At 38.5% G+C, this 12,409-nt stretch overlaps 1 protein-coding gene across 2 annotated transcripts; it reads left to right on the forward strand.

Moving 5' to 3' along the window:
* The first annotated feature begins 852 nt into the window (after positions 1 to 852).
* LOC110474256 (CDC42 small effector protein 2-B) lies at positions 853 to 10,454 on the forward strand. 2 transcript variants are annotated; one of them, XR_013340665.1, is made up of 5 exons: positions 853 to 1,483; positions 2,872 to 3,079; positions 3,491 to 3,592; positions 4,122 to 4,317; positions 5,680 to 10,454. XR_013340665.1 is itself a non-coding variant. In XM_021537524.2 (4 exons), exons 2-4 carry the CDS (start codon positions 3,026 to 3,028, stop codon positions 4,194 to 4,196), a joined length of 231 nt encoding a protein of 76 aa, XP_021393199.1. In that variant the 5' UTR covers positions 853 to 1,483; positions 2,872 to 3,025; the 3' UTR covers positions 4,197 to 10,454. The 2 variants fall into 2 exon arrangements, 1 of the variants encoding a protein (XP_021393199.1); XM_021537524.2 differs by having other exon boundaries at positions 4,122 to 10,454.
* The last annotated feature ends 1,955 nt before the right edge of the window (positions 10,455 to 12,409 follow it).

Below are 12,409 nucleotides of genomic sequence, written 5' to 3' on the forward strand. Positions count from 1 at the left end.
TGCACTCTCTAAGTGTCACGCTCAAAACTAATACAAGTTTTGCTGTCTTTTGCCACACCTTGTCATTCAAATATGTAAACACACAACTGTTAGAGGATTTGAACATGATGTTGGTGTCAAATGAGCAAAGGAGGTATAATGAACAAATTAGAGGTATGGTGCTTTTTAGAAAGGCACTTAGGCTAAAATACACTGCTCCTTGCATGGACTTGGTATTGACAGAGCTGGAATGAAAATGACAAGTGGGCCCAGCAGTAATCCCAGTTTAAGGCTGAGTTGGGACAGGGGGAGGCAGCCTGTGACAATATTCACTAACTGTACCCTCATTGTCCTGCACTAACAGCTCGAGGTAAGGATTTTGCATGATCTCACCTTGAGTCTAGAGGCCAGTTGGGAAGAATAATTTTGTTTAGTGATATTATTTACCAACATTACCATGTGTCTCCCTTGTCCATGCAAAGATTCAGGGTTTTGGCTCTCTTTGGTTTGATTCAGACCAGTATTTCCGCTGATATTTTGTAAGTAAAATACATAAAGACTTTGAATACTTAATATACAGCAGTGGTAGAAGAAATTGATTGTTACACTCAGGGAAGTTTATCTCAACATTCCCAAAGCTCTGGGGTGCTTTAAGGCCCCGGGCTCCAGCAGGGCTGTGCATCCTGCCAGCACATCCAGCATCCGTGTCTGCGCGTGCTAGCCATTCCCAGGGCCTTTGTCTCCCCGCCTGGATGATACTGCTGCCATGGTGAAAAACAGAGAGAAAGAACAACAGGATATTGTCCCGTTCTGGTCTGGGTGCCAACTGTGACAAAATGTTGTTTTCTCCTTGCTTCGGGGATTCTTGTTGGCTTTTAATTGTCTTGGGTGAGCCTGGAAACATTAAGATGTTTTTAAAATTCTTCTAGTTAGTGTGGAAACCTTGAGTCTCCGGGAGCAAGGTGGTGTCCCATGCCCTGGCACAAACATTCCCGTCCTGGGGGATGATTCTCTGAGTCATGCAGAGGAAAAGAAGCATTCTGATGTAAAAGACAACAGGAAGGCGTTCAGCACGCCGTGTGCCAGCAGGACACCTGCAGGGCTGCCGCAGGGGTGGAATTGAGCCACAGGCTGCATGGGGAGTGCTGAGAAAACTGCACGGCTGCACAAATCTGACGCCAAAGCAGGGCTCTATTTTTGGTCTCCGCTCTGCGTTCCTGACACCTGTAGGGACGCGTGAAGTGCACAGGAGACTTGTGCAGCACCTCCCGGAGCGCAGGAGCCGCCGCGGGGCATGGGAGCGCAGCGCAGCGTTCCTGCTTAGCCAACAGGACTAATTATAACCCAGGAATATGAACTGTAAATGTGCTGAAGCTGCCAAGACGGGAGCTGGGTGTGTGCCAGCGCTTGAATGAGGACGCACCATCCTGTCAGGACTCTCCGGGAGCCGAGGCACGCGCGGAGCCCACGGAGGGAGATGGGCACGGGGTGCGGCAGGAGGACGGTAGGGTCCAGCTGGTGCTCTGGGGTGGGCACGGGCTCGGGCTGCTTTGCGAATAGGTGATCTCCGTGCGGTGACACGCTTAAGAAAACCTTAGCTTTGATGTGCTCTCATTAACATGCAGCAAGCCCGAAAAATCCACGACTAATGTGAAGTGCTGGCAAAAGCTTTGACTTCTGTATGTTTTTATGGTTGTGTGGAGCGCTGTCCCTCCCTGTGGTGATAAAGACCGTTGTGAGGGCATGAGGTGAAAAATGGTAATTGAGGCAGATAACGAGTTGCATTAGAACCACCTAGGACAAACTGGAATAATATAAGACATTCTGCAGAAATGTATCATATAGACTCCTTAAAGCAAAGGGGCAGACACAACAAGAGCTTTAAAAGATAAATTGAAGAAATTTAAGAAATCTGCTTGAAGTGAGACATGATGAAATGTTAGAAAACCACAAAGGTGAAAGAAATAGAGTGCTAATTACATAATTGTGGGACTACATAAGAAATGCCTATGAAAGAGGAAATGCCTATGAAGCTTATGCTGGTTTGTTGTGAAAGCTTTAGTGGAGGCTCAGAAAGACTGAATCGATGAAACTATACTGTTTAACTTCTGTTAAGCTGTAAGCTTCAAAAAAATTTTTCTTTAAATGAACATGTTGTGATATTGTTTTAATGACTTGGGGTATGAAAAATTTGATAGCAAAGGCTACTCTATAACTCTAGGTTTACTATGAACAAAGATACATTAAAAAAAAAAAAAGAAAAAAGTCAGTAACTACTAAAAATTAGGCTGTCTCCTGGCTTCATGGTACTTAGAGTCAGTGAGTTTCCTAGTTGTGTCTCCAGTTCAGGATTGCTAGGTTAACATTTTTATACATTCTGGGAAGCTCTATACTCTGATTAATGTTTTTCTTGCTGGTATGCAAGGCTCCTCTTTCCTCTTCTAAGGGCTATTTGGAATTGTAGAAGGTTCTTTGCTTTGAGCTCTTCCCTATCTAAGTAGAGTAACCTTATCATATGTAAGGCCTCATTTTGTAAGTGTTAGTAGGTCAATCTGTTCAAAGCTGGTTTCTTCAAATCAGAAATAATTCATAAGTATTGATTAGCTTTGTTTAAAACCAGATCACAGACTGTTAAACAAGACTTCATTCTAGCATAGATTTTATCACATTTCTATAAAGAACTTCCAATACTCTCTGTGAGTAAATATGCAGAATTCTTAACCCTTATTTCTGATGTGAACATAGTAATTTTAAATTGATGCTTCTCTCCTCTATAGGCATGTTTATGAATGTAACAGTCTTGGTTCAGTCTTAGGAACTGCCTGTTGCTCAATAACTGTTACAAAACTTTTATATATTTTAATATAAACTGAAATATTAATCTCTTTGCAGGTATACTTATCAGATGCATTCTGTGATCTCTACCAGTGAACCTGCACAAGCAATTCCTTTCTAAGCTCACTCTAGGAGCTGCACTTGTCCTTGTACCACTCAAACTCCCAGAGAATTACAATTAACAAGACCTTTTTACTTACTGAGAAATATAATGACTGAGTTCCTGGTTTGCTTTAATTGGTGCAATGGTGAACAGCCCCCACCGGTAGGTAGATGCACAACTGCCACCCTTTATTGGATTTTAAATTCTGTCTTCCAGTTATGTGGGAAACACTTTTCATTACTGTTGTTTTGATTAGTTTGGGCAAAGTAGTGCAAAAGCTAAAATCAGTCCTGTCAAGCTATGTTTTAACTGTGTGTTCTTTGCCAGAAACTTAGACAGTGTGACTGTTTGTAGTTCTCAGGCTCTGACTTTCCAGCAGTAAAGAAAACTTAGCAGGAATAAAAGTGACTTTCATAGTGTCTTACTGTGAACAGTCTGAAACTTCAGCCCACTTGCCATGAGGTGTCATTTGGGGTCAGTCTGGCTATCTATTTTTATCTTGGCTACCTGCTTCTGGCTGAAAGCTGCTGATGTTTTCTGAATGGAGACCTAAGATATCTTATTTTCTCATAGAAGAGGCGCCGGAGGCTGGACCGGAATATGATAGGAGAACCAATGAACTTTGTGCACACCGCGCACATCGGGGCCAGAGAGATGAGTAGTGACTATTCCTCAGTAAGTGTGCACCTCTGGGACAAGCACAGATAACCTGTAGAGCAGGTAGCTAATAAAATACTAGACAATTATAGAAGAGAGAAAAATTTTGAGGTTTTTTTTTTTTTTTAAATCAATAGTGTAACATCAGAACAGAACTGTCTTTTGGTTTGTAAACATGAGATACTGTGGGCGATACACTGAACAGGAAATGCTCATTTCCTCAGTATCTTTATACACAATGAGAACCTTTTGGATACAGATTCTATGGACGCACTTGATACTAGAACCAAATCACCTTGAAGTCAAAGCTGTGCCAGGGTGAAGGATATAAGAATAAGTGGATTTTCTATAGCAAAATGCATCTCAAACACTGACTTAAAATAGTATTTAACAGCCCTGGATTTAGTAATTATTTCTCCCTACTACAGCTGGGACTCAGCACTGTAAACATATGGCCCACCTGCCCTTTCAAAGTGATGCCTTTAATAATTGTTCTGGCAACCAGAATTTATAAGATACATGTTCTAATAAGCTTTTTTTCCCCTAGGCTGTGTCAATTCAGGACCACATGAAGTCCAAAGGTGGCTACACAAATGGCACTTCTGCAACTGTTGAAATATAGGAAATTGAGAGAAGGCTGAAATCTGCTCTGTCTTATGAGGACCCCTTGGACTGGATGGTGCTTTCATATTCTCTAAAACCTTGTTATCATGGAGTAGGGAGAGTACCTGAATTAAAAATAGGTCAGTACAAGCTTTGGTGTTCTTTGCACAATATCTTCTGAAGGAATTATTGTAAGTTATCCTTAAAATGGTCTTTCATGGTAGTGTTGTAGTAACAACTGTAATTTGTCACTGTGGATGACTTCCTAGCTGTGTCCCAAAAGCTTCTCAAAGATGTCATATAAGATGGGATTTGAAGTCAGTATGAATTGTCTGGGATTTTGGCATCTTTTTCTCCTCTCAGGAAATGCAGAGGATATTTAATTGGAAGGCTTCGCATGACTTCACTTCTTACATGGGCTAAACTGAGTTGCTAAGTATGACCTGGTAACTGTCAGATAACTTTGGACCTGTTTTTTACAAACTAATGCATAAATCTTTGGTATTTTTAATGCCTTTCAGTAGTGAAGGAACTCTAATGTAGGATAGTTAGCTGAGTCTGCAAAACACAGTGAAACTTCTGCCTTGCCGAGATAACACTTTTGTATCTAAAAATGGAGCTTTTGCAAGCATTCTGACTCTCAAATGAGACTTAGAGCAAGAGATGTGTCCCTCAGTGACTGGGCTGCCTCCCATCAATGCACACACACTGCTGTGACTGGCAGCTATTACTGCAACACAGCTAATTGTACCTACCAGTTAACTTCCAGTGGTGCTACAATATGCTCGCACCTGTGTGTTAGTTTTTCTTGACTTCCATTGAATTTTAAACTAAATATGTTTAAGAGCCCTCTCTTTGTTACCTCTCTGTAATAGTAACCACACTGGACTTCAAGGGATATCTTGCCTGTCCTTCTGGCTCCTTAATTTCAAGACTGTCTGTTTTATATGAATTTAATTTTTTCTTGCATGTGGTGTAAGTGATATGGCCATGTGAAGGACACACGTTTAAAGAATATTGTGAAAAGTTGCAGGAGAGTGTTAAATGGAAACAGCATTTTGCAGAGTTCCAGCACTTAATAAATATTTAAATAAATATCTATAAATACTTGACATATTCAATCTACAGTTTATTACTTAGTTCTTATTCATCTTTCTATTAAGTGATATGACAAAACTGCTGAAGCAGAACTGGGTTTTTCTCCTACTCAATCACTGACAATTGTTCCCCAGCTCAAAATTCCATATGACTACCACTGTAGAAACAGGAAATATGCTTGCTCTCATGGGATTAACTAATTACAAGTGTTTAAATTGCTGCCATATCAGCACAAGTTATGCTGGAAGTCAGCAAACTCTGCCCTTGCTCTCGGCAGAAGATCAGTTATGAACTATTTTCCATTAAAAAAAATTTTTAGCTGGCAAATCTTTTAATTTGTATGATTTTGTTTGTGTATATGTTCAGAAAAACAGCTTTCCCCTCCCCCATATTTTATCTTTTAGGTCCAAAAAGGAAGAGGGAGTATCGCTTTCTGTAACAGTCAACAGCTGATCATAACATTCTGTAACCACATAAGAGGAATCTAATATCCATGTCTTGCTAGATCTTTACTCTTGAATTTGAATGCACGCCAATTTTTAATATATTTTAAAATTAGCATATTTAGGTTTTGCAAGTCTTTTATATTTCTGCCTTCCAACTTGAGATATACTCTAACAGCCTAATTAAGATACAGAACTTAAAGAAGCTAATTCCTTTATGGTGTTGAGGAAGCAGAAAGTGGCCAAGTTGTTTGAAAGAATAGATTCTAATTCATCTGCTATTATACAGAGTTAATGCATTCAGTCATCTTTACATGCCCAGAAAAAGTGGTGATAGGGCAGAAGAAAATTTTAATTAAGAAAATGGGCTATGTTTTGTTACCATTGTAAGAAAACACATTGAACAGGAGTTAGGGTTTCTTGAAGACTCATTCAGTGGATTTAAAATTAGTGGTATAACTAGAAATGAAGGAGTTGGTGAATATTTCAGTTCTTCTCTCTAAAAATAAATGAACAGGAAATTTGTTATTAAACACTTATTTAGAGAAAAATCCTAGTTTTGATCATGTAAACCAAGTACCACTATCTGGTGTGAAACTAACCTATTTTCATCAGACTATATGGTATTAATATAGTACCATAATAACGTGCAACATCATTAAAAATAAATGTTTTGCTATTACATTAAAACTGTCATTACTTTAAAAAAATCTAACAAACATAACACATCTCTTAGGGCTTAGGTATTTTTTTGTTCTGTATTTAGAAACCTTATGTACTTGTAATCTGTCATGTAACTCAGTATGAGCCTACCTTAGTTATAATAAATATGTTGAACTGGTCACTTGCACTCTTTTCATATTGTGGAAAATCTTGATACTTTCTCTGCACTAAAAACCTGTTGGTTAAATGGATGGATCAGCATGGCTTGAATTTTTATTGCACAGAATGACATTTCTCCACTAGAGAGCACACTTTTACATCAAGTCTTCTCTGTTTTATGCAAGCTCTTACTCCATTGTGGGGTTTGGTGGTTTTTTGAGCTTGACTGAAATAAAATACAGAAATAATACCAATTGATTCAGCTTTTTAATCTATATTGTAGGCTGAAGGCCTTACATCAAGACAATCAAGAAGCATTGCAACTGCCATTTTATGGCTTCTTTTTTAGTCAGAAGTAAAATAACTTGCAAGGAGAGCAGGATCAACTGTTTGTTATGTAGTCTGGCAGAGTCTTAGCACTGTTTGCTTCCTTGGGAAATAGAATTTTGGATGGGGAGGTATTTTCAATTCTTGCTGTCTTATCTCTTGATGTTCCTGCTAGGCTTTACTGACTGTTCCATAATACACCTGTGGTCAGTATATAGAAAAGGTATTTGTCTTTTTCACAGCCTAATATGTCTTTTTCATCTCCTGCAGAGCAGCTTTATACAATTATAAGGTGTCAATGCTATGCTCCAAATTGCCTGTGATATGATAACTTGCAACCCACACACATGGTACTATTCCTTTGTATGCTCTTGCTATATTGGGCTACCAGGTGCTGTTATAGATTACACTCTGTATAGACAAAAAATGTTAAGACATTAATAAATACCCTTAATCTTACTATGCCAGTTACAATAAGCACAATTCAACAGTGTTGAATTCCATGTTCATGAAATTCATTATATGTTACTGGAAAAAGAAACCCCAATCTGTCAGTGAAAGATGATTAAATGGCTGCTCCTGACCATGTTTGGATTTACTTTGCTGTCAGCACTGTGACACTGTCTTGAAAAGCCAACAGTTGAAGATAAGAACAATCTTGTCTGCCTTTCATAATCTCTGTAGAACTACAGGAAGGAAACAGTGGTGTTTTATAGTGATACTATGATATACTCTGGTGAGTGGGTTCCTGTAAGGTTTCTAGATACTTTGTGGTAAATGCTTGAAATTCAAAATTTTAGTTGCTTGCCTATAAAGGTGGAGTCCCGAGTGCCTGAAGGGATGCTGTAAGTGGCTGGTGCCTGGACTTCTACAGATAAACTGTCCTTCCTTCATATACAGTGATTTGTCTGACACAGAAGGCCCAAGGTACTTACACCAGTAATTTTCCTGTTAATATTTATATGGTTACACTGTAGATGTAAAAGGTTTCTCATCATGTACAGAATAGGTCCTCTCTAAGAACTGGCCTGTTTCCTCAAAAGATCATTAAGCTGTGGAATTAAACCTTTCATCATACACAGCTCTAAGCCAGTTTTTCTTTGCTATGTGAAAGCATAAACTCTCTTTGTTATTGCTTAAGTCTTCCTACTGCAGGAAAGGTGTTGAAGAGCTAACAGGCAGATCAGGAACTACAGAAAAAATGAGGTATGGAAGTAAGGAAGATTTAGCCATGGAGAGGCAATGTGGTGCACATTAATAAGAAAGGAGCAGGGAGCAGAACATGCTCATGTTGACATTTCTTATCTGCAATGCACAAGACAGCTTTGATATCAGTTGGAAAATACCCATAATATGTGCATAATTGGTATATGGAGGAAATTAGGCACTTAAATGCATGACTAAGCTGGGACTTTGAGACACAGATTGCCAATATAACTTTAATGAATGGTAGTATCCTCTTCCTGCAGTGGCTTACAAAGCTGTTTTCAGAATGTATAGAGCCACCCACAAAGGTAGCTCTGGTTTCAGCAGTTGCAGACTCATGTCATATTTGTGTTTGAAAGACAAGAGAAATTTTTCTCTTTCTTTCTGCTATATGTGAGATTGCAGATGCTCTAAATGCCAAGGCTTGCTGCACCCACTGGAACTGCCAAATAAAAACTAACATTAATAAAAAATAGCAGTAGTAGTAGCAGTATGTGCCTTTGGTCCACTGCACTGCCAAAACTTCAGGGAAATGAGCTAGATCCAGCTGATACTCAGATTCCAAGTATGAGGAGGATCGAGATTCCAAGTATTGGGAGGATATGGACGGGTTGGTGTGAAAGGTCATGAAGAATTCCTTGTGCCTGAGGAAGGTTGGGTGACAGTTTGATGGACTCTGCAAACTGAGATGCCAGATCACCATGACTGTACCAGATTTCCTTTAACTCTTTTTCTCCTGCTGTTGCGTAGAGAATGGAAAGATGAAACAAAAGAGTGAAAGCACTTTGAGTGGACAGGGATGTTACTGGTATGTGTCCTTGTGCCAAAAAAGCTCCCAGCTTGAGGTGCTTAATACTGAACTACAGCTCCTGTCTTCACCTGTGAGCTCAGAGATGAACAAGCCCATAACTAAAAGCTGTGCCCTTTCAGGGAGAAGAGGTCTACAGGACACCCATGGCATGGTGTGCTTTGGCCTCTGCACTGCCTAAACCCAGCTTATCAAGCATTGCAGTATGGCTACTGAACACCTTGTGGTTGTCACTTGTTCCATACATCCTGTAATGTACATGCATCCCATTAGCATGACCAATATCCTAAAATGATACCCAAAACCTTTATCTAAATGGAAGTTCTCTTAACCTAGTTTTAATGTAAGAGATTAGTAATGGCTGGACAAGACCAACAGCTCTGAGCTGTTTGTTGAGACCTCTGCAGTGAATTATTCATGAATTCAAGGCCACAGAACTGTTGAAACTATTTTATTCAGTGAACCTTTTAAATTTTTTGTTGTTATTAAAACAATGTAAATGGGAAGAATATTCAAACAAATGTTAAGTTTCCTCTAATATTTGCATATGAATCCAAACCAAACAAAACTAAGGCTATTATTACTAAGGGCCCATCCTAATTCGGAGGCAAAAAAAAAGTTGAATCATGTCTCTTACTGTTTTAATATATTTGTTTTAATATATATGTATATATTTAGACCATCTTAAGTAATGTGTAAGAAAATAAGCCATTCTTTTAAACTGAAATTAGTATGATTGCTCTGGCTTACTGAATTTTTTTAAATGGACTTAAAATCTACATTTAAATCACTGGAAGAGAATTTAATGTGCTTTTAAAGCTGACGTTGGCCTCTACAAGTGGATGACTAATTAATTTTGTGTTTCTTCATCAAAGAGCTAGAAAAAGTGGTTACAGGATTCTTTTTATTTTATGTACAATAGTTTATTTACATGCATCTGATCTTGCTGGTACTTAAGAAATAGGTGTACATTTTACATCACTTACCTGAGTCTAAAGGTGAACGAAGACTGCCCTAATAACCATTAATTAGTGAGCTGTGTGTTATTAAGAATTCATAGATCTGACAAAACAATGGTATTTATTATAGTCAGAAATCTATTTTTAAAAAATTGATCAAATATATGCAAGTTTGAAAGTCTGGACTCAACATGAGCTGAAGCTGCAGATTAATGGCGAAAGAAATAACCTTTTACATGCAGTTACCCACATTTACTTTTGCAGTCTCTACTAGCAGGGAATATTAAAACCTGACTCAATGCCTCTGAGGGTGTGACACAAGCTTAGCAATGTAATTCAAAAGTAAGGTTTACAGTGCTTCATTAATGCATGCTAATGGGGCCTTGCTGCATAATGGTGTATGAGTAAAGCTTTCACTTGTTTCTTTCAACTAGGTGAAACATTACCTTGAAAATGCATTTCAATTAGTTATTCTCTCTGCTGCATAATATTCAGTGAACTAGGGTATCTCTTCCTTGCAGAAATTCATATTTACTGGTGTTCAGATAAGGCTGTTGGTACATGGGGAATAGTTGCTAAATGTGTTTGTATGAATAAATAATTCTTAAATTCCATCCTTTGTATGTTTTGGATCAGTCTCTTGCCAGGAGATACAGGTCCCACTAGGCTGTTGCACATTTCCCTATCACTGCCATGTGTGCCTGTCTCACAGAGACAGCAGGCTTCAGCAACAATGTTTCCTGTATCCATTTAATCAAGAGGTTTCACAGTGTTATTTTGCTGTTTTGTTCCAGACTCCTGCCAAAAAGCTGTGAAAATATGAGGCACTGAAAGAATTTATAGGATGGAGTAAAATGTTTTTTGGTTAAGCTATTTCCCTTTCCTCATCACCTGCTTTATTCTGTCCTGCTATTCTACTGCCTACTAAATTTCTTAGAAATATGTGCAGCATTTGGGTCAGTGTTCTTTCTTAGTTCTTAGAAATTAATACATGTTAAAAATTCCTTCATCCCTTTGAAGCTTGTGTATTGATCAGTGAACCGCAACTCCCCTCTGTCCTGATACTTGTGTGACATAACTGTTTGACATGCAGAGTCCAGTTGCTTTTGCAATCTTAGTCCTCTAAAAATTATGCAATGTTTCTCTAAAACACCTCATGTTGATAGCCATCCTTCCACATCTGCCTACCTAGGAAGGAACTATCTTCTGTTCATGGCATTTTATGCAGAATTAACAGAATTAGACAATAATTCAAAGTTAAGCTATTGGAAGAGCGAATTTAACTGCAGAAGGAAATACAGGGAAAGTAATAGGAAAAAGCAGATTGGTTGGGATAAGCTTACTGAAAAGCCAAGAGACTGATCATTATGAAAAAAACATAAATTAGCACTTAATGCAATGTTAAGATTAGGAGAACAGCCCTGGAATCAATGGTATTTTGGATTTCTTTCCTTGTGAAATCATTAGTGTTTAGAAGTGCGTGTAAGTGATGGAAAACTGCAGGGGGAAGGAAAGGATAACTCCATTATTCCCATGAAGAAGATTTCAATAGATGCATAGTATTGTTCAAGCAGTTTATTTTCTATGCTAATTGTTATTTAGGTTCAGTTTCCACTTTCTAATACCTTCAATGCCTACATTAAGTATCTCCATTCCTTAACACTTTTAGGGATGTCTTAGTTGAGTTACAGATTTTATTCCATGCTGATGTTTTGGTTGGGAAAGTCATTATTTTCTGAGCATGCTCTTCTCTCTGATGGGAAGAATTATGGTGGTCTAGAAAGGATACAATTCTTGGTACAGAGCTTTAGTATCTTACACTACTTATGCATTGGGTTATATTGTTCATTGCAAATAAGGAACTTGAGGTTTAAAACTGGAAAAAAGAAAGAAAGATCCTTTAGGCTTGGAAGTCATTCTTCAAGCTCTGAATGTCTTCATAGCCTAGATTTCTTCTGTTGGCATTGTAAATCACATATATGAACAAAATCTAGTTTTCTTGGTGTTGAAATTTGAAAATAGATCATGTTTTTAGTTTTGGTTACATATTACAGCTATTGCTAAAGACTGAGGACTACTGAGGTTGCTAATGAAGATTACCCAAGAAGTTTTCACTGATATCCTAAATCCCCCTGAAATATCTTAAGTTGATATCCTAACCCTCCCTGCCACCCTCCACAGCTTTTCAGTGCAGGTATTTCTAACCCACATAGTCCCACTGGACTGCAGAATATGTGTTTAAGGCAAAAAATGTTTTCCCACTATCTTTAAACAACCATCAAGGCAGGGGACATCAAAACAAGAATACACTTTTGAGAAAGCAATTTCCTTTTATTCAGAGGTAATTGTATTCCTTACTCCTTGGCCCATTTTTATTTCCAGCTGCAGATAGAATAAAAACTGCTGTGTTTTCCTGGGGAACACAAGGAGAAGGATTACTATGTGGCAGGACAGGACATGCCGCCATGGAATCTGATCCTGGGACCAGCTACGCACTTGTAATTCAAATTAAACACTTCTTTTATGCCCAAGAAACAGGGTAATGTACATACCCATAGCTCATTACAGA

The sequence above is a fragment of the Lonchura striata genome, chromosome 11, assembly GCF_046129695.1.
Source record: "Lonchura striata isolate bLonStr1 chromosome 11, bLonStr1.mat, whole genome shotgun sequence".
Lineage (NCBI taxonomy): Eukaryota > Metazoa > Chordata > Aves > Passeriformes > Estrildidae > Lonchura > Lonchura striata.